At 45.5% G+C, this 23,027-nt stretch overlaps 1 protein-coding gene across 4 annotated transcripts in view; it reads right to left on the bottom strand.

The window, feature by feature from the left end:
• The window catches only part of SNAPC4 (small nuclear RNA activating complex polypeptide 4), a 32,967-nt gene that overhangs the window by 4,341 nt on the left and 5,599 nt on the right, over positions 1 to 23,027 (bottom strand). For all 4 annotated transcript variants that reach the window (XM_079961212.1, XM_079961213.1, XM_079961211.1 and 1 more), the window contains exons 5-21: positions 21,656 to 21,781; positions 19,987 to 20,065; positions 18,129 to 18,210; positions 17,125 to 17,229; positions 16,069 to 16,141; positions 15,735 to 15,899; positions 14,567 to 14,714; positions 13,947 to 14,053; positions 12,842 to 12,936; positions 12,569 to 12,663; positions 9,681 to 9,766; positions 6,927 to 7,358; positions 5,412 to 5,504; positions 4,051 to 4,279; positions 3,142 to 3,212; positions 1,540 to 1,647; positions 189 to 213 (exon numbers count right to left, since the gene is read on the bottom strand). In XM_079961212.1, the coding sequence (XP_079817338.1) occupies positions 189 to 213; positions 1,540 to 1,647; positions 3,142 to 3,212; positions 4,051 to 4,279; positions 5,412 to 5,504; positions 6,927 to 7,358; positions 9,681 to 9,766; positions 12,569 to 12,663; positions 12,842 to 12,936; positions 13,947 to 14,053; positions 14,567 to 14,714; positions 15,735 to 15,899; positions 16,069 to 16,141; positions 17,125 to 17,229; positions 18,129 to 18,210; positions 19,987 to 20,065; positions 21,656 to 21,781 (2,119 nt within the window). The remainder of the gene's footprint in view (positions 1 to 188; positions 214 to 1,539; positions 1,648 to 3,141; positions 3,213 to 4,050; positions 4,280 to 5,411; positions 5,505 to 6,926; positions 7,359 to 9,680; positions 9,767 to 12,568; positions 12,664 to 12,841; positions 12,937 to 13,946; positions 14,054 to 14,566; positions 14,715 to 15,734; positions 15,900 to 16,068; positions 16,142 to 17,124; positions 17,230 to 18,128; positions 18,211 to 19,986; positions 20,066 to 21,655; positions 21,782 to 23,027) is intronic.

Raw genomic sequence — 23,027 nt, 5'->3', positions numbered from 1 at the left:
ATGTGGAAAAAATGGCAGCCACTTTCTTCTCCCCTGATCAGGAAACAGGTTAATGGACCACTCCAGGCCAGGCCAAAGCAAGGGGTTTGCAAAAGAGGAGATGGGCAGCTCTTCCCAACCCAAAACACCATTGTGTAGACTGGCTGGACTGTCGAGACTAGTTTGGAACAACAGAAAAGGACAAATACCTTTTGGATCTTGCGCAGAGGGGGCCTGCAAAAGAAGGGAACAATTAGTTGATTTGGGTGGCAGGCAGCTTTGGCCCATGTCTACCTCCTTTCCAAGAATTTCTCCTGTCCAGTTACCACTGAAATGGGTCTAGGGGCACTCCAGATGCTGGCCACTGAGGATGGAAGTTGGGAGTCCATCATCCTTAGCAAACAGCATGACCAATGGTCAGGGATGATGGGAGCTGTAGTAGTACTGATTTAAATAGGAAGGAGGCAGCTGCCTTATACCAAGTCAGATCCATTGCTCCATCCAGTTCAGTATTGTCTACACTTGACTGGCAGGCAAGACTCTCTAGGATTTCAGGCCAGGATCTCTCCCAGCCCTACCTGGAACTGCCATTGGGGAGCTTCTGCAGGTGAAGCAGGTGAACCACCCACAGGTCTATGTATCTAAGCCATGACAGAGCTTCAAGTAGTCAACCCAAAGTCTAGTTGATCTGGAGAACTCATGATATTAGCCGCCATGAAGAGTGCAGCAGTCCCTGCTCAACAACCCCCAAGCTGATTCCAGCAATCAATGTTGTTCAAATGTCCTACAAATCATAAAACTGTAGAGTTGGGACCACAAAAATTCATCCAGCACAACTCCCTGCAATGCAAGAATCACAGCTCAATAATCCCTGACCGATGGTCACCCAACCTCTGCTTTAAAACCTCCAGTGAAGCATACAGACACAACAGAGCTTAGAAAAGGAGATGTGGCAGAGATCACATAAAGCTGCCCTTGGGTTTGGTTTGGAAGCTCCAGCTGATAAAAGAATGCTGTGGCCAGATGGCTGGTGAGAAGTTCTGGTTGAGAACAGGGGACCCCCTTGTTAAAACAGCTGCACCAGCTGCCCATTTCCCATTGAACCAGGTCCTTGTATTAATTTATACAGCTCTGATCCGTTTAGGTCCTTTATACCTCACGGATTGCCTTAACCCTTATAATATCACAGCTTGATCTCTGAGATCGTCTACAGGAGCATCGTCAGTCATTCCCTGAGTTGGTGAGGCTTACTTGACAGCAGCAACAACAAAGTGAAACTTGAGTGCCATTGGCCCAGTCCTGTGGAACTCTCTGCCACTAGAGATTCAGAAGGCACCTTCTGTGCCAGCTTTTAAATGCCTGCTGAAAACTTCACTATTCCTCCAGGCTTATGCAGGCAATTAGGAAGACATTCTTCCACACTGGTTAGGTGAGGTCTGTTTTTAACTTTTCAAAGCATTTTTTTCTTATGTGGTTTAATGTCTGTTTGTTTGCTGTAAACCACTTTGATAGATTTTTTTTAATGGCACAAATATTTTTATGATTAAATAGAAATCATACCTGCTCTGTCTTCTCTGCCTCCCCAATGGCAGACTTCAGCAGCTCCCTCTGCCGCGTCTTCCTCCTGTGGATGACTTTCATGCAGCCATGGATGTCAATCTGGAGCAGCTGCAAGAGTCCCACAGGCAGAGTCAGACTAAGCAGAGAAAAGGCTGGCTCAAAAGAAAGCAAATAATCCAATGTAGCTCACGCTTGGGGATGGCAAGAATGTAAAAGCCCTGCAGCCAAGGGGACCCATCTAGTCCAGCAACCTGTTCTCACAGTGGCGAACCAGATTCCTCAATGGGAAGAAGCCCACAAACAGGAACTGAGCATAACAGCAGCAATTCTCCCCACTCGTCATTCCCAGCAGATGGCATTCAGAGACATGACCTGCCTTGCACACTGGAGTCAGTATATATAAAACCTAAGAAGAGTCTGGCTGTGAGATTAGGCCAAGGGTGATCTATCTGGTCCAGAACCGTCCTAAAAACTTAGGAATCAAAATAGACTGCCTCTGGACAGTCAGCGCATGGCTGCTGGATCAGCACCATTTAGTCCAGCATCCTATCCTCACAGGGGCCACCCAAAATATATTTTAAAAATAATAATTGTCCAGTAGCACCTTAGAGACCAACTAAGTTTGTTCTGGGTATGAGCTTTCGTGTGCATGCACACTTCTTCAGATACACTGAAACAGAAGTCACCAGACCCTTATATATAGTGGGAGGGTGGGGTGGGGTTTTTCTCAGAAGGGTAGTAGGAGATGGGTGATTGACTCAATGGGTATGGTAAACCGGTGGCTGTTAACGATTGCAGTTAGTCCTACAAGAAAAAGCAAGGGATAGTATGCAGATGATTAGCATATGTAATGAGGCAGGAATCCAATACCCACTGAGTCAATGCATCTCCTACTACCATTCTGAGAAAAACCCTACCCCGCCCTCCCACTATATATGTTTGGTGACTTCTGTTTTACTGTATCTGAAGAAGTGTGCATGCACACGAAAACTTATACCCAGAACAAACTTAGTTGGTCTCTAAGGTGCTACTGGACAATATTTTTATTTTTTTTAATATATTTCGACTGCGTCAGACCAACACGGCTACCTACCTGAATCAGGGGCCACCCAGACACCTCAAAGGGAAGCCCCCAAGCAGGACCCAAGGACAACAGCAATGCTCCCCACCTGCAATTCCCATAAAGTGGAATTCAGAAGCATTTACTGCCTCCAACAGTGGAGCTAATTCATTGTCATTGTGGCTAGTAGCCACTGAGAGGCAAATAGACTAAGGTTGAGCACCATCCAAGTTGGTAGAAATGACTACATCTTGTGGTGCAATGGGTCAGTGCACCTGCCTGTTAAACCAGAAGGCTGGTAAGTTCAAGCCCACCCAAGGTTGCTCTGGGCAGGATTACTGCAATGCAGGGGGTTAAACTAGATGACCCTCAGGCCAACTCTACAATTCTATGATTCTAAGTGTGCCCTGTCATTCCATAGTCTTTCCTCTGAAGATGTATAGAAAACACGTCAAGGAGCCTTAGCTGATTACCAGACTCTCCACTAAACTAATTCTGGTGACACACACAACATTCCCACAGAACTCCCCACACACACACACCTGGATGAAGAGGGTGAAGAGGGGTGTGCTTGTGAGGCAGGCAGCCTGCAGCTGCTTGGAGATTAATTCCACTGGAAAGAAAGAAAAACGTGAGAGTCTATCAACAGGACAAGAACCTTGAGCCAAAAAGAAAAAACTTTGTATATTCTCCCCCTCTTTTAGTGCCATGCTTCTCATTGCTCAAACTGAAATATTATGTCTGTAGGGATAAAAAAAAATTAAGAACATAAGAGCTTGCTGCACCTGGCCGGTGGCCCATCTAGTCCAGCCTGTTGTTCTCACAATGGCCTCCCATACCCCCCTATGGGAAGCCCACAAGCAGGAGTTGAGCACAGGAGCCCTCCCCGCTCCTGTGGCTTCAAGCAACTGATATTCAAAGGCCCACTGCTCTGTCAGTGGAGGCAAAGAATAGCGACCCTGGCTAGTAGCCATCGAAAGCCCTCTCCTCCATAAATCTGTCCAATCCTCCTTTAAAGCCATCCAGGTTGCCTCATCTGGGAGTAAACTCCACAGTTTAACTCTGCACTGCATGAAGAAGGACTTGATCTGTCCTCAATCTTCAAACATTCAGCTTCATTGGATGTCTGAGTGCTAGCACTGTGAGAGGGTGAATAACTTTTCTCTCTCCACTTTCTCCATGCTGTGCATCACTTTTTAAACTTCTATCATGTTGCCTTGTATATAACTTTTCTCTAAAAAAACAACAACATCCAAATTAAAGGGGAGTCACTCTGTCCCCTTGATCTGAAATGTTTTGCTATGTGCGTGAAGTTAAGCTTTCCCAAGAAAGGGCTTAACCATCATGTATCCATCATTCACTTGTGCGCACACACACACACACACACACACACACACTTCAATCATATACAGAAGAAGAAGAATCTGCTCAGAAGTTGCTGGTGGTCGGACCTTTAGACCTATGAGCAGCTTCTGTCTTGAGGCGCTGGGCCCAGTCCTGGACCAGGCTCCCAGCCCAGGGAATCACGGCCACCATCAGCCGTCGGAAAAGGGTGGTCTTCAACATCCCATCCTTCTGTCCCTTCTGGGGCTGGCCTCCTTCTCTGCTGGCTGGTGCCAAGGATTTTGCAATACATGTTTGGGATGTGAAGGCAAAACGCTTCTTCCTGTTGATTTCTTGCTGTGGAAAGAGAGAGATAGAGAGGAGTAAATCCTATCCTCTGCCCGAAGGATACTCAGGTCCACTAGGGCCACAACGGCTCATTTCTAGAGAGACCTGAAAGCAGCCAACACTTTTCAGCATTCAAAAGTTTGGGAAGTGGCTTTACTATAAAAGCTGATCAACAAACTACACACTTCCAGGTCACCAAGTAAAAAGGATAAATTTGCAGAGAGGTCTGGTGTGATTACATATGCCAATAAGGAAAAACATGGACAGAAGTATGTTCAGTTTTCTAATTTTATTGTACCAGCCTGATGTGTGTTCCTCTTGCTGTTGCTTGCCCAATGAGCTGTTTTCTTTAAGCTGCTTTAATTGTAAATATTAAAAAGAAAAGAAAAGAGGGAGGCAGAACCACTTATGCCATTTTGAGTTCCTTAGGGAGAAACAGTAGGTTATAAATTTAACAAATAAACTCTGGAATACAGTATGTTTAAAACTGTTGAAAGCCGCCTTGAAAACAAGAGGGTATCTTGGTAGAAAGAGAATGAAACAGACTCATCCAACTAAGCAGGCCTCGTTAAAAGCCATTTGAACGTATTTTTAGAAACAACAACACATTCACATGGGGGAAGGTACGAAGTCCACTGCCCCATCATGCTGGCTTAACTCTGACGCCCAACAGCCAATCTGAACTGAATGCCTCTAAATATCATCAGGCATATTGGCAAGAAAAGTGTGGGGATCTACCTATCTAATCTACTGTATTTATATCCCAACTTTTCCCCCAAGGAGCTCAAGGTGGCATACATGGTTCTGTCCTCCTCCTCCACAACAACTCTGTGAGGCAGGTTAGGCTGAAAGGCAGTGACTGTGACCCTGTCAGTGTCACAGCAGAGTGGAATTTGAACCTGGGTCTCTCCCAGGTCCTAGTCCTCTTTTAATCCCCACAACAACCCTGAGAGGTAGGTTGAGAGGCAATGACTGTGACCCAAGGTCACCGTGTGAGCTTCATGGCTGAATGGGGGGATTTGAACCCTTGTCCCTAGTCTGACACTCTAACCACTTCACTACACTGTCTCTCAAGGGAAGTTCCTTATCCTAAACCTAAGAGAGCCAGGAGGAGCTTCTGAACCATGGGAGGGAGACTTACGTTTCTCCGCTGCAACTCATAGCTGTTTCTCCTCAACACACATTTCACATAAGCCAAAGACACCCTCCAGGAGTCCTTCATCCTCCTGGAATTCTGCAAAGAAATCAGGAAGGAGAAACACCCATCAACACCCATCAGCCACACACAGATCCCAATCTATTTTCATCTAAGGGAAAGAAAGTCCTAGACAGAAAATCTTTATATTTTCAAAAGAATTGGTCTTATATATGATGTTGGTAGCTCAAATTGTCATTACAACTCAGCAGAAAATAGCCCAAAATCTTACACGGGATACTTGGTACCACTCACTCTGGAATACAGTTATATCAGAGAAAATAATAATACATAATTGGATATTTTAATGAGGACTAGAACCTCCAGGCACCTTTTATAGATATGGAATTCCTTTTTGACCCTCATAACACTTAGCAATGCACCCTCTAAGCCACTGCAATCTGCCAAATCCAATAGCAGAACTCTTGGTAAAGGCAGAATTCTGTGCCTCTTTTCTCTTACAAGTCACTTCACTGATTTCCTAGTATTAATAAAGAGTGACTCTCCATGAAGAAAAATCTCCTCAGGAAAATCTGAGTGACAGCAGAGGCCTGTCACCTGACCTGCATTGGGAGCAAGGCAATATGGGAACTGGAGGGGCCACCTTCCCACTACAGGGTAAGTGCAGCTCAGAATCTGCATATTCCTACCTCGTGGAGTGAGTGGGAGGGACTAGATCCCCTCCTCTCTGTAGGAAAATAATAACATGAGCACAAAAACTGATCTTGTGGGCCTGGAAGAAATGGAGAAATGGACCAGCTGCAGAAAGCTTTTCCCTGCCTGATAGCAGAAAGGTCATTGGGATTTGCCACAGGAGGGGAAGCCAGCTCATTTACAGGTCTGGGTTTGATTTCATACAAGACGAGGTACTGGAAAGAAGTTTCTCCCTCTGCCTTTTCTTGAGCAATGAACAGATGCAGAAGGAACTTTGCTTCATATACATACAAAGCTGGTCGTTTCCCTTTAACATGAAGTAAGTTTCTAATCCTCGTGGCTCTGAGGAACAAAGGAAGCTGCTTTCTACGGAGTCAAACCCTTGAGTCTCTCTGGCTCAGCACTGTCTCTACACTGACTAGCAGCGGCTCTCCAGGGTTACAGGCAGGGAGCATTCTCTAAGCACTGAAGTGCAGCCCTTCCTCTCAGCATAAAGACTATAACAATCCTCAAGGTTCTGAAGGATGGGCTGAATTGAACAGAAATATAGGAGTCTGCCTTGGACTGAGTCGGACGGAATATGTCCACCGAGATCAGTTTTTTCAACACTGACCAGCAGCAATTGCTCTCCAGGGCTTCAGGCAGGGGTTTCCCCCAGCCCTACCATTGGGTACTGAACCTACACGCAAAGCAGACACTTACCAGATACAGCCTTTCCCCTAAAACTAAAGTAAGGTCCTGGTTCTGAAGAAACAGAAACCTGGGCCAGAAGCTCTGCCTCTGAGCCAGCGCCCCTTCCCCACGTACCTTGCTGCCTTCCTCCACCAAGCTCTCCTTTGCTCCAATCAGGGCAGGGGGCAAATCACTGGGAGGAGCAGTGGCAGGGGGAGAAGCCTCTGCCTTCTGGGGCTGCTCTTCCTCCTCCCCCGCCTTCAGGACCCTGGGGAACATCCCATGCTTCTGGTCTACGTTGAAGCCCTTGGACAGCAGCGTGACAGAGGCCAGGTTCTCTGATGATATGCCCTTCCTGGTAGGTACCCAGAGGTCAATGCTGGGCACCTCCCAGTGCCCACCAGCCATGGCCTTGTGGGTCCTGGCTGCCTCCTCCTCCACACTCTCCTCCTCTTCCTCCTCCAGGGACAGCTCTAGGTCAGAATCTTCGCTGCTGGACAAGCAGAGGCTGGGCTGCCGGGGCTTTCGGTGGGTGCAGCCCTGCTGCTTCGGCTTCCGCCTCTTCTTCTGGAAACAAGAGACAGAAAAAAGAGCAATCTCAGATTAATCACAAGAACAGCTGCAATGGTTGTTCACATTTCAAGAGGCCTTGGTGGCATAGTGGTTAGAGCGATGGTTTCCACAGAGGGCAGTGAGATATCATAGGGGGAGCTAAGAGGCAAGGAGGTGTAGGGGGGCGCTGGAGGTGGAAATAATAGGTATCAGACTTTAAAAGCTGGCGCCCCTATATCAAATTCATCAATTTTGCTGGAATAATTAAACAAGATGGGTTCAATATGATTTTGAATAAGCATGCAGTCAACTGTGACGGTTTTGATCTTATTGGGCGATTATCTTTTTTAATTGGCAGTGCAGCATACATGGCACACATAGCTTTAGATAAATTCATGGAGTAGAGTCCTTCATACAGAGCACAGTTAACTAAACTCCAGCAGGAGACAGTGATGGCCCTCAACATAGACAGCTGCAAAGGAGGATTAGAGAAATTCATGGAAGAAAAAGCTATCAGTGCTACTAACCACTATGGCTATGCTCTGCCTCTATGGTCAGAGGGAATAATGCTTCTGAATACCATATTTTATTATTTCAGGGAAGGGCTAAAGCTCAGTGGTAGAGCATTTTATGTGCGGTAAGCCATCCAGAGTGGCTAGGGAAACCCAGCCAGATGGGTGGGGAATAAATATTTTTTTTAAAAAATATATTTTTTAAATCTGCTTTGCATGCAAAAGGTCCCAGGAAGGATCTCTATGACTGGAACCCTGGGGAACACCTGCTGCCAGTCAGCGTCAACAATACTGAGCTAGATGGTCCAAAGACATCATCAGAATAAGGCAGTTTCCAAGCTGACTGCACCTTTTCCCCACCCTGCCTTGGTAACCTAGGGATGTGGGTGAACAAACTGCTGAAATGAGCTCTATGTGGGGCTACCCTTGAAAACTGCAGAGAAAGTTCTACCTCCCTTGTTGGAAGAGTAAATGCCTCTAAATAACAGTTCCTGGGGATCCCATGTGGGGAGAGCAGTGCTGCTGTGCTCAGGTCCTGCTTGTGGGCTTCCATCGGGATATTTGGGTGGCCCCCTCAAGACAGTATGATGGGCTATGATGGGCCCCCTTTGGCCTTATCCAGCAGCCAAGCTTTTCTTAAGGTGGCCTGTCATGACAGCAGAACCTTCATGCTCAGGGACACTGTACAGTGGTACCTTGGGTTACATACACTTCAGGTTACAGACTCCGCTAACCCAGAAATAGTACCTCAGGTTAAGAACTTTGTGCTCTGGCAGCGCAGTGGCAGCAGGAGGCCCCATTAGCTAAAGTAGTGCTTCAGGTTAAGAACAGTTTCAGGTTAAGAACGGACCTCCGGAACAAATTAAGTACTTAACCTGAGTTACCACTGTACCTCTGAATACTGGACAATGGGGAACAACAGTCAGAGAGTTGCTATTTCACTCAGGTTCTGCTTGGGGGTTTCCCATTGGGGCATCTGGCTGGCCCCTGTGAGGACTGGATGCTGGGCTGGATGACTGCCATTGACCTTATGCAGATAACTCTGCTTATATGTTTTTATATTTATGGGAGCACTTCTATTTTTATTTTTTTTAAATAATATTTATTCAAATTTTAAAGATTACAAAAAGAAAAAAAGAGAAAAAAAGAAAAGTAAAAAAACAGAAAAAATACAATCAATACAAAAAAAGAACAAATTGAACCTTTACATAGCTTTCTTTCCTTTACTTATTTCCTTGACCTCCTCACACCTCCCATTTTTGTATTCTAGTTCAAATTGTTATTTCAGCAAATCCTTCCAACTTTATTTTTATCTTAATAATTTGTCTTAAAGGTAAAGGTAAAGGTACCCCTGCCCGTACGGGCCAGTCTTGACAGACTCTGGGGTTGTGCGCCCATCTCACTTAAGAGGCCAGGGGCCAGCGCTGTCCGGAGACACTTCCGGGTCACGTGGCCAGCGTGACATCGCTGCTCTGGCAAGCCAGAGCTGCACACGGAAACGCCGTTTACCTTCCCGCTGGTAAGCGGTCCCTATTTATCTACTTGCACCCGGAGGTGCTTTCGAACTGCTAGGTTGGCAGGCGCTGGGACCGAGCAGCGGGAGCGCACCCCGCCGCAGGGATTCGAACCGCCGACCTTTCGATCGGCAAGTCCTAGGCGCTGAGGCTTTAACCCACAGCGCCACCTGTGTCCCATAATTTGTCTTAATATATTATAATTTTACATTCTCTCTTTCACCCATTCATTTTTACTTAATCCTTTATGTCATTTCTGCCAATATGGGAGCACTTCTAAATCCCAAAAGGACCCTAGAAGTTGAACTTACCCTATAGCCCAGCAAAACTTTCCACTTGCTGAGGCACTGAGTCCCTGAGCGATGGGGCAACTCTGATGCTATCTTTGCCCAGCGACCTTTAGGAAGAAGAAGAAGTAGGTCAGCTATTTCACCCACCATAAAACACCTGCACTGGGGAGTTGTTGGTGTTGCTGAACTACTACAACTCCTCTCCTCCTCCCTGGTCATATGCAAAGCTTGCTAAGACTGATGAGAGTTGTGGCCAAGCAACATCCAGAGGGCTAAAGGATCCCAGCACCTGGTATATCTTAGAATCTTAGAAGTATAGAGTTGGAAGGGTTCCCAAGGGTCCTCTAGTCCAACCCCCTGCAATGCAGAAATCACAACTAAAGCATCCCTGACAGATGGTCATCCAACCGATGCTTAAAAACCACCAATGAACCAGGCTGAGGGGACATGTAGCATGACAATAGTGCTGCACAACTATTGTTACTATTATTCAGATGCATGACCTCAACAAGCCTAGGACAAACCCCCATGAACCTGCTAATGTGGGCAGCAGGAATACGAATAATGATAGGTCTGGGAAAGAGGAGATACTGGCCTTTCTACAGGAGGAATCCCCAGTAAGAGACTCACTCAACCAAGAAATGCGTTTGCAGACCAAGGGACTGGATCCAACTATACGCCGAATCAACATGTATGACACTATAGATATTTCATCCTCACCTCTGTCCATAGAACAGACTTTGTCCACAGTTATGGAGGAGGAGCAAGCAAGATCAGAAACTACACAGATGTCTGGGGGATTGTCTGAACTCAATCAGGAGACACACACTGGGAAGCCGGTCACCCCGAGTGCTGAGCTGCCCCCAGCCAAGGACCAACCAGAAACCTTCCCGATAGATAACATAATGCCAAACCTGCCGGATGTATCACAAACTGTTAAGCAACCTATTCTCCCACCTGTGTTCCAGGACTGCCTCAAAGCCCATCTGCAAGAAGTTAATATTTTAGTTCCTCAACCTTCATCTTGCCCCGCAAATGTTGACTTGGCTATGCTGGCACTAGAGGACACCTCAATAGAAGAAGAACTCCCGGGAACAATTTCTGGGATGGACATTCCCATCGATGCTCTGTCCTAGCGATCTTGCCCCCAAACCTGGCTACTTGACTTTGAACAAGGAGTTGACAGCAGCCAGTTCAAGAAGCGCCAACACCAGGGACCATGCTCTAACAACTGGCATCCCTGAGGAACTAGAGGAATTGCTACAGGTTCCGCCCGGGGCCCCTAGTGATAGTCAATCTAATGACACCCACTTGTGCCAAGGTAGGGAACCCAGTGCAACATTCTTCCCTGAAGTTGCTATCGTGGAACGTGGCAGGATGGTCCTCAAAGTTATGCTATCCTGACTTTGTTAAGTTAGTAAGAGAGCACGATATAGTTTGTCTACAAGAAACTTGGTCAACACGGCACATTGACTTTGCCGGCACATTCAACATGGCACATTGACTTTGCAGTTCTGGCAGTCAAACTCCACAACAAAGGCAGGCTCTCGGGTGGCTTGCTAACCCTGGTGGCCCCCCATATAAAATGTGAACACATCCTCTTGGCTATGCAATTTGCAAACTTTTAGCAACAAAGATAGAGCTGGAGAGCCAGGTCATGTTACTGGTCAATGTGTATATTCCTCCCACCTCTACTATCATAGCCAAGAACCATCAATGGGATCTCCTTGCACACATGATCAAGAATTTGGGCAACATTTGCCCTGATCTACCTATTGTCCTGACGGGATTTTAATGCCCACCTAGGCCAAGGGAGGGAAGTATATACAAAAGCTTCGGAGATCTTGGACTCTATGGCGCTTCCTGGCTTCTGCTTATGGGAACAAGAATCACGGGACTTAGAAATCAACCTGGCAGGCCTACGGCTCACCAAGCTGTCTACCACCAGAGCCTTGGTGTGGCTCAATGGGCTGCCAGATTGGGAAGGCTCTGAGAACTTTACCTTCCTCTCCCCACAAGGAAATAGTGTGGTAGACTATATTCTGGTCCCCACTAAATTGCTGCCCCATGTGATTTGAGTTCCACATAGGCGATCCTATGCTTAGTGATCATCTCTCCCTTCAATGTAAATTTGTCCTTCCATCGAGAGTGCCATAAAATTTAATCAATCCACTCCTCCAGGTACCATGTCCTCAGTACATAAGGATTTGAATTAACGAGCATACTCTATCGTCTTTCCAAATCTTGGTGTATTCTGATCGTGTGACTCACTTGATCTTGGTAGGGAGTGGTGAACTTTCTCCTGTAGCTAGAGTCGCTTGGTTTGAGGAGCTTATGGGCATCCTAATAACCAAACTGCCCCATTCTCACTTGCACAAGCCACCTAAGAAATCGGGGTTCGGTGAGTGGGACTGATAACAAAATCAAAGGCCTTAAAGTAGAGGTTAGGAGAATTTACAGAGACAGAGGTTATAAACTTCTTATTACAAGGGAGAGACCAGGAGCTCACCAAGACAGTAGCTAAGTTCCTCTATTTGATTTTTTGTCGCCGAAGTATGCTACAGGATCCTGCCCTTGCTGGAGACCCAAAGAGATGAAAGAGATTGCTCGCCTCTTCTTCCCTTTGGCAAATGACTGTACTGTTGAAATGGCGACGAGATCGCACTGGCCTATTTATTCTGAATGTATTCTGAATGTTCCTATGTGATGCCAATAAAATTTACTTGACTTGACTTGACTATTATTCAGATTGCGCACTAGCCATGAAATCCCAGGAACTACAATTTCTGTGCCCAAAGTTTTAAAAGAGTCTGCCACTTTCCAAGGTAATAGAATCATAGAATTGTGGAGCTGGAAGATACACTTAAGGGTCATCTAGTCCAACTCCCTGGAAGGGAGAGCCTCCTTACCCACGCCATATTTCTCAGTCAGCTCGATGAGCTTCAATTCCTCCTCCTCACTCCATTTGCCTTTCTTGATGTCACAGTGCAGGGCATGCAAATACCTGCAGCAATTGAGGGGGGAGGCGAGGAAAGAAAAGATGTTGCAGAGTGTTACACTCCTTCTGTCATCAGGCCACTGCACCTCAACTCAGTCAATCAATCTGTCAGTCTGAACCCTACCCTCTGGAGCAGCAGAAACAAGCTTGCTCCATCTTCCATGTGAGGGAAGGGGACTCTGACCTGTCTCGGCACTGGATATCATTCCTGCCGGGCACCTCCATCCGAATCTTGTACCAGTCCTGTGCTCCATATTTAGCAACAGCCTTCAGCAGCACCTGCGGGAAGGGGACACACAAAAGCCGATTCTTCACATGACATTTATTATTATTTAAGCTTAGTGGTCACTTGCTACCTAAAAGTTATTTGAGCAACTTGCATTGAAAAACACAGAAATGCATTAGACGTGCAGTCTAAATAAGCACTAATGTCTCTCTTCTATGCTGGAGAGAGGTAGTGGTGGTGTAGTGGTTAGAGCCACACTTCCTAATGTGAGTGGTGGGATGACCTAGGGAAAGGAGGCAGACAACAGTGCTGGAAGTGTCAATGCCTATCTGTGGAGAGTAAAGCTGCTCTTCCATGCCTGGCAGGGCTCTAAGTCAGTCTACCTTTTTTAGGAAAGTGTTTCCCATATTGTTTCCAGTATCACCTGCTCTGTTATCACTGAACTTGAGCCCACACAATAGTCTAAAATACAAAGACCTTGTACACTTTTTATTATCGATTAGTAGTAGCTCAGAAATGGAAACAACCTACTGAAATCCCGTAGTGATGCTAGATGATGATCAGAAAGCCTTACCCACCCAATCTCGGTGAGACTAGGCTCCCTTTCTGAATGAGACAGAAAATGCTTTTGCTCCACCTTCCATACAGGAATGCTTGTGGAGAGGATATTTAATTTAACATTTCTCCGATAAATTTGAAGGATATATAGTATTTGCTGTCTCTGAAGACCCATCAGTATATCTCTCTCATCCATCTCGGTATAAAGCACTTTCCCATATATTCCTATTTAATTCAGTCCTTTGTTCAGAACCTTGAGGACTAGTATCTAATTTTATGTTGAAGGGAAACGGCTATAGTTCAGTGACAGAGCACCTGACTGGCATGCAGAAGGTCCCAGGTTCAATCTCCAAGTAGGGCTGGGAAGCAACTCCCTGACTGAACTATTAGGAGAGTCGTTGCTACTGCCAGTCAGTGTGGGCAATACTGAGCTACATGGACCAAATATCAGCTTATTAGGTTTACACTAATCCCCACCCCCAAAGGCAACAGGAAAGGGCCTTACAGCATCTTCCTCTGGAGTCCAGGCTCCTCGCTTCAAGTTGGGGTCCACTCTCTTGGTCCACCTATAGATCAGCTGGGCAGAGTCCCTGCCCTCCATATAATAGGCAACTGTAGATGGATAGAAGAGGGTGTCTCATTGGTTTCTCATTGTCATCAATCGAGCCTCATCAACTTGGGGAACAGCCAACAATGCTCCAGTGGATCTCAGTGTTCAAACTGGGCTATCATAGGTGTTCAAGTGATCCCAGAGGTACACTGGACCTAAGCTGTTCACGGTTTTGCAAAGTAATACAAGGTCATTGAACTTGGCTTGGTAGGAGATAGGCAGCCAATGCAGCTGTTTTAACAAGGGTGTTCCATGTTCTCAGCCAGAAGCTCCTGTCTTCAGTCTAGTCACAGCATTATGCCCCAGCTGGAACTTCCAAGCCAGAACCAAGGGCAGCCCCACACAGAATACACTGAAGTAGTCCTTCCTCAAGGTTACAAACGCATGGACTACAGCAGTCAGGCTCTCCTCATCCAGGAACAGCTAGGCTACAGTCTTGACATGGAAAACTATGAAAGAAGGGGAGGTACTGGCATTGCGAGGAGGAGGGTCTTTCCCCCAGGGACACTACTTACTTTTCCGGTATGGAATGTGCTTCCCAACCCTCATTTCTTGGACCAGCTGCAGGAGTATCTGGTCCTCTTCTGGGCTCCACTCACTCTTCTTGAATTCCTTATTGGAGGCCTGGAACTTCTGCAGGCATTGGAAAGCTGTGCGCTGTGTCTGGAGAGTACAGGAAAGCAAAGAGGAGGGGTGAGGAGAGGAAGCAAAAGTGTGAGAGGGAAGAGGAGGCACAGGTGGAGCAGCTGTCCATGTTAAGAGTTCCCCAAGTTGGCCTTCTCAGGGAGAAAGAGTCAGGTGCAAAAAGCACATTAAGAGGGCACTGCAGGAAAATAGGCCAAGCATCAACATAGTACTAGGGGGGCTCTTCCACTTGTGGAATGCCTTCCCCTCACAAAACTGCCAGGCACCAACCTTAAAAAGGTTACTTAACCCAAACTTTTAGCAACTGCTATACTCCCCACTTAATTTCTAAAGGCCATTGTTTATGTTCTAAGATTAGTTCTTTGATCACTGATCTACTCCCTATCTTGATGCATTGCCTTAATGCTTTGCGGGCAGGGGGGAATAGGATTCCACAGGAGGGCACTAATAGGCAAGGGGACAGCAGCAAATAACAATCAGACTAGTATCACTGGATCAACTGCATCAATTTTCTTGAATTAATTAAACTTAATAGCTTTAACTGGATTTTAAATGAATGTGCATTCAACTGGGACTGTTTTGAGCTTTATTGTGTATTATTCCTGGGTAGGCATAGCACAACACTATTCTGAATACAGTGGTACCTCAGGTTACAGACTCCGCTAACCCAGAAATAGTACCCTGGGTTAAGAACTTTGCTTCAGGATGAGAACAGAAATTGTGCTCCAGCAGCGGTGTGGCAGCAGCAGGAAGCCCCATTAACTAAAGTGGTACCTCAGGTTAAGAACAGTTTCAGGTTAAGAACGGACCTCCAGAATGAATTAAGTTCTTAACCCGAGGTACCACTGTAATGCTTTTTACAAGGGTAGGGTGGGGGGCACTGGGGATGTGTTTGTGGAACCAAGGGGATGGGGCCCTAAAATGTTTGGGAACCACTGCTCTAAATAAATAACAATGAATAATATTCGCACAGCAGCGTCAGTGCCTTTCCCAGACTCCTTCCCACCCCTAGTCAAGAGCCCGATCCATGGGCCTCACCCCCAACTCCAGGGCGATGGCTTCCCAGTCCTGGCAGTTGTGCCTGGTGGCAATTTCCTTCATCTTTTCGACCTCCTCCTCATTCCACTCCCTCTTGCTGATGCTGGGGTGCTCGAAGTTCTGCCAGTACTTCCTCAACTCCTTCGCATTGCGGGTTCCTTCAAACTAGGGAGATGCGGGAGAGTAAAAGGGACCGCACAGCCTGCACCACGAATAAAAAGGCCACAGGCCACATGAAGCACAAGGGGCCACCCTCCTTCCATAGCTGCCCCATCACAAACAATTTTTAAGCAATGAAGGGGAGCCCACCTCCCCCCTGCCCACAACGACTCACATTTATGTTGGCGATCTTCTCCCAGTCGTGCTCATCCCACCTGTTCCCCAACAAAGATCCCTCCGGCAGTTGGCTAGACTCCGCAAGAGACAGAAGCGACATTTAGGGGAGAAACCAGCACCCAAGGCAGCAGGCTGAGCTGTGCTACTGCCCTCTTGCTCTCTCACCAAGTGCTGCAAGATGGGACCTTAACTCTCAGTTCTGGCACCCTCACAGGCCCAAATTCCCACTTGGTGGAGCCGCAGAAGAGGGCCGTACTGATGGCGGCTGTTCCCAGGCTTTGGAACTCCCTTCCTAGAGAAACTAGACAAGATCTGCAACCTAGCTAAATACAAAGGCAGAATTCTTACATAATAACAATGATATCTAGTTAGGTTTAGGGATGATCACGTGTGCTACAGTCACAACCAATCAGATGCCATGGTGGACTTTCTTGTAAGATGGTTGAAAAATTCTACTTGGTAATGGGAAATGTTTTATCACTCATTGGCATAAGTCTGGGGCACAGGTGATGGTGCTACTAAAGGTGTTGACTCCTTAAAAGAATAATCCTTAACCCTTGTATATTTTGCCAATTTTTCTGCTTCAACAAACAGCATGCTCAGGCACAGGGAGTCATTTAGGGTCATTGCCATCTAGAGAATTTCAACAGGCCTCATAAAATGGAAGGCAGGTAACATAAACAAATTTAATAATGTCCCTTGATAAATTTAATAATTTTCCTAGAGAAAATAGACAACATCCCTTCTTGTTGTTTTCCTGCTAGCAGGTGAAGATATTCTGAAAGGCCTTTGCTAACTGACTGTTGGTTTTTTGTTTTTTAAAAAATGGAAGGGCTTTTAAATAATGCTGTGCTATTTTTACTGTTTGTGTTTTAAGAAATTTGTTTTTTTATATTGTTTTATTTCTATCTCAATTCAATTACATCTTGACAAATATATTTCATACGTTTTTCATTTTTGGTATTTTGCCTTTGTCATTTTAATTTATGTAAGCCATCTGGGGAAAAGGCAGGATATAAATAATTATGAAAATAATAATTAGCAGGCTTCTTACTTTATATCTTCTATTTCCTGTGTTGTTTCCTGGATCTGCTTCCACAAAATCTGCCTCCCCATCTCATCCTCCAATTTATCCCGCTTCTCATTGAGATAGTCAAGCCTGGTAAGAAACATTTCCAAAACATTTAAGAGACATTCACATATGTGTAAAAAGAAGCATGCAACGAATGCACTGGGAACAATACTAGAAAATCTGGACACCAAACTTTGTATCTCTCAACCACGCCCTAAAACTCATGTCAAGTTCAATTTCAGTTCCTTTGCACACAGGTCAAAGCTAAGGAGTGTCTCAGATAAGGAAAATTCATTTTTAACCTAGAAACCTTGGGGTTTTGTGTTGCTACAAAGAAATGAGCATCAGCCTCAAAGTGCTGTGAATATTCACGAGGCAAATGCTATTTTTGTCAAAGACGAAAGCACAGCCCCACTGTGTCTGAACTATGAGGAACGGCAAGGTATAGATGACTCACAAATTAGCCACATTTAACCTGTGTGATTTCAACTTTACAAATCTAAAATTGCACAAATCAAATACACAGAAGGCAGAGAACGGAAAAGCTCTTTCCATGTCAGTTTTCCAGGTGCGGAAAGAACTTTTAAGCTCTCAGATTTGCTTGCCAGGCTCTGGGAGACTATTGAGGGATCTCGCAGGAACTCAGACAGCCAGAGCCCAGGAAGCAAGGTGTAGAGCTTAAAAGCAATTAAGCGCTGTCCAATGTTTTAAAATGGCCATTTCCCGGTTTTCAAAGGGTTGTTTTGTGCTATATGGGATTCCACCTTCATGTGATATCCCCAGAACGTAACCCCTCCATAAGCCACAAGTCAACTATCCAAACATTTTTGAATAAAGACAACTAAGAGGTAACAAGAATTGGAAAATCAAGACACTTCTGGGCTAGATGGAGCAAAGGCCCTGATTCAGCACAGAATACTTTGCTCTCCCAGCCCCACTTCTTTGGGAAAGGGGAGCGTTTTGCGGGAGCCCCCTTCTGTACTTACTTCAAGAGCTTGGGCTGAAGCAGGTGCTGCAATTGGTCACTCATGACAGACTGACGGAGCAGCAGCTTCTCTTGGCTTTTCCCTATGGAAGAACAAGGTGGGGGGGAGGTGTTACAGAAGGTCACCAAGTAGCGGGAAGGAAGGCCAGGAGTCCAAGGGGAGGTGAAGCTATAGCCAACAAAAGGCAGAGTCTACTCTCTCTAGTCTGTCCCCATCTCTATCTCAGTAGTAGCTGCGTTCCTCTTTGGGATTAGTGGGGTGGAAGACAGGGAGCCCAAGCCAATGAGAGTGGAACCAACTCAATCTAGCTGTGCCCCCATCCTCCTCCTCCCAGCTGAGGGGGCAACACTGGGGCTGAGAAGGGGAAGCTGGCAGGCGGGTCCACGATTGTAGGAGTATCCCCCCATTCTTATTCCATCCCTGAATTCATTTTGGGCAGCTAGAGCTTGACAGCCTGAAATCTGTGTGTGAGCTTTACTAAACCTTTCCTAATAGAACAGACAGACTCTTTTTAAGTAGAAATGTGCACACGACTGTGTACTGTTACAGCTTATAGCACAACTGAAAGGAATGGAAGGTAAACAGTTAAGATACAACAATAAGAGAACAAAATACTAGCAGATCAGCCAATCATAGTAGTTACACTAAGTCCTGGGTCAAGAAGAGAACAAAGATATCAACATAGATAACCGAAAGCAGTTTTTCATTTAAAACATGTATCTACTGGCGTTTCTTTGGGGAACATGGGATAGGGAGCACCCTTTACAAATTCCTCTAACATTCTGGTGTTAGCAATAGAATGAGAAGGTTGGGTTGCACTGCTCACAACAGCCAAACAATCTCTGAGAGGTTTAATAATGATGCCAACATGTTGTAACTGTTTAACTGTGAAGGGAAGAATTGCTGAAATTGTCTGATTGATTAAGTGGTCATCAGCTGTGTAGCTGGACACATATAGAAGCATCCAAGGGCAGCCTCTTTCTGATTTTTCAGAAGGCTAACCCTATATTTGTATTAATAAGGCCTAATCTCTCACTTAAAGCCTGTGTCTACTGGCATTCCTTTGGGGAACTGTATATAAATTCTTCCAACATTCTGCTGTAAGTCATAGATGAGAAGGTTGGGGTGGGCAGGTGAAAAGAGCCAAAGGATCTATTGAGTGGTTTAAGAATGATGACAGTATGTTGGATGGAAAAAATTGTTGTAATCATTTGGTTATTTTGTAATTACATGTGTAGCTTAGCAGTGTACAATAGACTAGATTTAAGAGCATGGAAATCGCAGCCTGCTCCTAGTTTTTTCAGGAGACTGACTCCTACATACATTTGGATCAATAAAGGCCTAATATTTATTTTTTTCACATTTAAAGTCTGTGTCTATTTGGTGTTCCTTTGGGAACCAACTGGGGCAGACCCTTTATAAATTTATCCAACAACAGCACCCCACCCCAGACTGCTGCTATAAGGCAAGCTGGTGGGGGCTGACCAAGGACAGACTGAGGTTGGTGGGTCATTTGCCCCATTTCCCCAGTGGACTAGACGCCTTGCTGCTGATAGGAAAACTCCAACCATCGTCATTCGCTCCCTTTTCTTCTATTTGTTGGAAACAGAGAAGGCAGGTGGTGGGCTCTCTCCTTTACTGGAGTTTTGAAAAGCTCCTTGGTCACCTGTCACGGATTCTTGAGCTGCAATTCCGGCATTGCAGGGAATTGGGATAGATGACTCTTGGGGTGGGGGAGTGGCCCTCTTTTAACTCTACAATTCCATGGTTTCAGAAACCAAGTCAGCTCATGCTGAAGGTTTCAATCAATTCAAACCTAAAATAAGTATGTTGTGGTAGCCCCCCAAATCCCTCTTACATTTGATAGTGAGCAGCTCCGCAAAAGACTTGATGCCTTGTTTTGCTTTTTCTCTGGCGTCACTGTTGGCAGGAGGGCCCTAAAGAGGGGGAGGGGGAGAGGGAGATAGAAAGGGCACTACAGATGTTACAGAAAAATACCACTTTGGTCCTCAATCTCTGTTGTCAGACAAGCCCCACTGGTGGTTTTCAAAAGTGTGCATAGTGTCAAAAGTATCTGCATCGGTCATGGGTTGCTCTGGATATGAACGGGATCCGTTCTGGAGCCCCGTTCGCATCCTGAAGTAAATGTAAGACGTGACTGCGCGTCTGCGCGTGCCGTGTTTCGCCACTTCTGTGCATGACGTCATTTTAGCGTCTGCACATGTGCAAGCGGCAAAACTCGGAAGTAACGCACTCCGTTACTTCCGGGTCGCTGCAGAGCGCAACTCGAAAATATTCATCCCAAAGCTACTTCAATCCAAGTTATGACTGTATTTGTTTGTTTAAAAAAGTGCTGCTTGAATGTAAACAAACAAACAAACAAACAAACCTCAAAGCAGTTTACAAAAAAAAAAAAACACCATTAAAATTATAAATAAGAAGAATTTAACACTCCAAAAGTTAAAACAGTGATAGATTAAAAACAGATTCAAACTTCCATCAGATTTCCAAAAATCTGGGTGGGCTTGCTTAAGCAAAAAAGTTTTTTAGTGGGCACTGAAAAGAGTACAGGGAAACACCTGTCTGATGTCAATGGACAGGGAGTTCCCAAGTGTAGGCACCGTCACAGTAAAGGATGGATGTATTGCAGATATGGAACAGGGATTACAGGGTTACTGTAACAGGGCCAGCTCTCCTGATCAAAGCAGTCAAGTGGGTGTATATGGGGGTAGCCTATCCTATTCTATGTGTTGCTGCACTACAACTCCCATCAGCCCCTGCAGCTGGCATGGCCAGAGATCAGGGGCAATGAGGGGAAGTCCAGCAACAACTGAAAGGTCTCAAGTCAGTCCCCCTGCTATAAATGAGCTCATTGGTACCTGGTTAAAAACAAGTCCAGATTGCAAACAAAGAGCAGTATCAAGCATCAACCAGAATTTGGCCACTTCATCTTCCAAGATGCATGGTAATTAGAGCATTGGGCTAGGACCTGGAAGACCAGGATTGAAGTCCCCCACTCTGTCATGAAACAATAGGTGATGTTTGTCCACTCCTTCACTCAGTCTAGCCTAGTTTGAAGGGCTGTTGCAGGGATTAAATGAAGACTATGAACTGGGACAGAGCAGGCTTCAAATGGCCAATCTGTCATGAAGTTCACTGGATTTGACCTTGGACTAGTCAGTCTCTCAGACTAACCTACCTCACAGGCTTGTTGTGGGAATTACATGAGGACTAGGACCTGGTAGAGAGCAGGGTTCAAATCCTCACTCGTCCTTGAATCACACTGGGTGTGGCCTGGGGACAAGGACTGCCTTGGCCTCACATACCTCACAGAGTTGTTGTGAGGATAAAATGGAGAGGGGCAAGAAATGCATATCCCACCTTGAGCTCTTTGGAGAAATGGTGGGATATGAACGTAATCAATCAGTCAATCTTGCCATAAGACAAGGGGGCTGGAAACTAGGGAAGGAGACAGGGTTATCCACCTCTATCCCCAAGAGGAAGAGAGGCCAGCAATGGATACTTACGAACCCTGACGTCATGTCCTTGAAGTACGGCTTCATGAAATGGCCCAGAAACAAATTTGCTGGCAAGGATTTGCTGTCGCTTGACTTAGTGGCTCTTGTCCCAGCCAGCTCCCATGTCAGCTTTTCCTGCAAGGCATTGAAAAGAGAGACAGAGAAGAAGAAGAATAGAACTGTAGAGTTGAAAGTGCACCAAGGGTCATCGAGTCCAACCCCTGCAAGGCAAGAAATTTAGGGAAGCGGTTCTGAAACCTTTTGGGGCCACTACCCCCTTGGTTCCATAAACTCAACCCCACTGCCTCCTACCCTATAAAAAGAATTATTCGGAAGAGCAGCTTGCATGACCCGCTAAGGAAGATAGCACAGTAAGATTCAAAACAGTAACAATTACACAATCATTCAAAATCCAATCAAACTACTGAGTTTCATTAATTAACCCAAAAGATGAATGTGATTCAGTCATATTAGATATTCCATTAAAATATTTGTATGCATTCCTACTAGTGAAAATGTAAGGGAATTGATAGCACAAAATATTTATTTATAGCTACACACAGGTCTCGTTCACTGAACACAATGTGCTCCCTGGGTTTCCTGCAGGCATCTGGTTGGCCACAGTGAGATGAGGGTGCTTGCAGAGTTGGGCCATTGGCCTGATCCAGCAAGCTCTTAGGCACTTATTGTTTTGTTGTTTCTGTTTTAACTATTTATTAGTGCTTTTATCTAGGTTTTTTTTAATTGTGTGAGCTGCCCTGAGATATTTTGGTGAAGTGTGTATATAAATTTAATAAATAAATAATAAATAAATAAACTCAGAGGCACAGCTGTGATGGCAGAGCATAGCCACCATGGCTAGTAGCCACTGAGAGCGTTCTGCTCCTCCATTAATTTGTCCAGACCTGTTTTAAAGCCATCACTGTCTCCTGCTGGAGAATATTTAACCCTGTGCTGCAGTGAAGAAGTCACTTCTGTTATATTTCCTGAACTTTCCAGCATTAAACTTCCTTGGATGTCAACAAATTCCAGTGTTATGAGAGAGGAGTAAAACTCTTCTCATCCACTTGCTCCATGCACTGCAAATTTTATAAACTTCTATCATGTCGCCTCTTCCTCACCTTTTTTCTAAACTAAAAGGTCCCAACCTTTGCTCATAAGGGTGTCGCTCCATTCCCCCTTGATTATTTGGGTCACAATTTTCTGAAGCTTTTCCAACTCTGCAATGTTCTTTTTGAGGTGAGGTGACCAGCCTTCCAAATCTGGCTGCACCACAGATTTGTATTACTATATTGGCAATTTTATTTTCAATCTGCTTTGTTCAGGCTACAACACAACTCCACAAACCCCAGAGAGAGCTGAAACATTCCAGAGTATTCTT

This window comes from Podarcis cretensis (assembly GCF_951804945.1).
Source record: "Podarcis cretensis genome assembly, chromosome: Z".
Classification (NCBI taxonomy): domain Eukaryota; kingdom Metazoa; phylum Chordata; class Lepidosauria; order Squamata; family Lacertidae; genus Podarcis; species Podarcis cretensis.
Note: the sequence above shows the minus strand (reverse complement) of the source record. Positions and strands in the feature narration are given on the sequence as shown.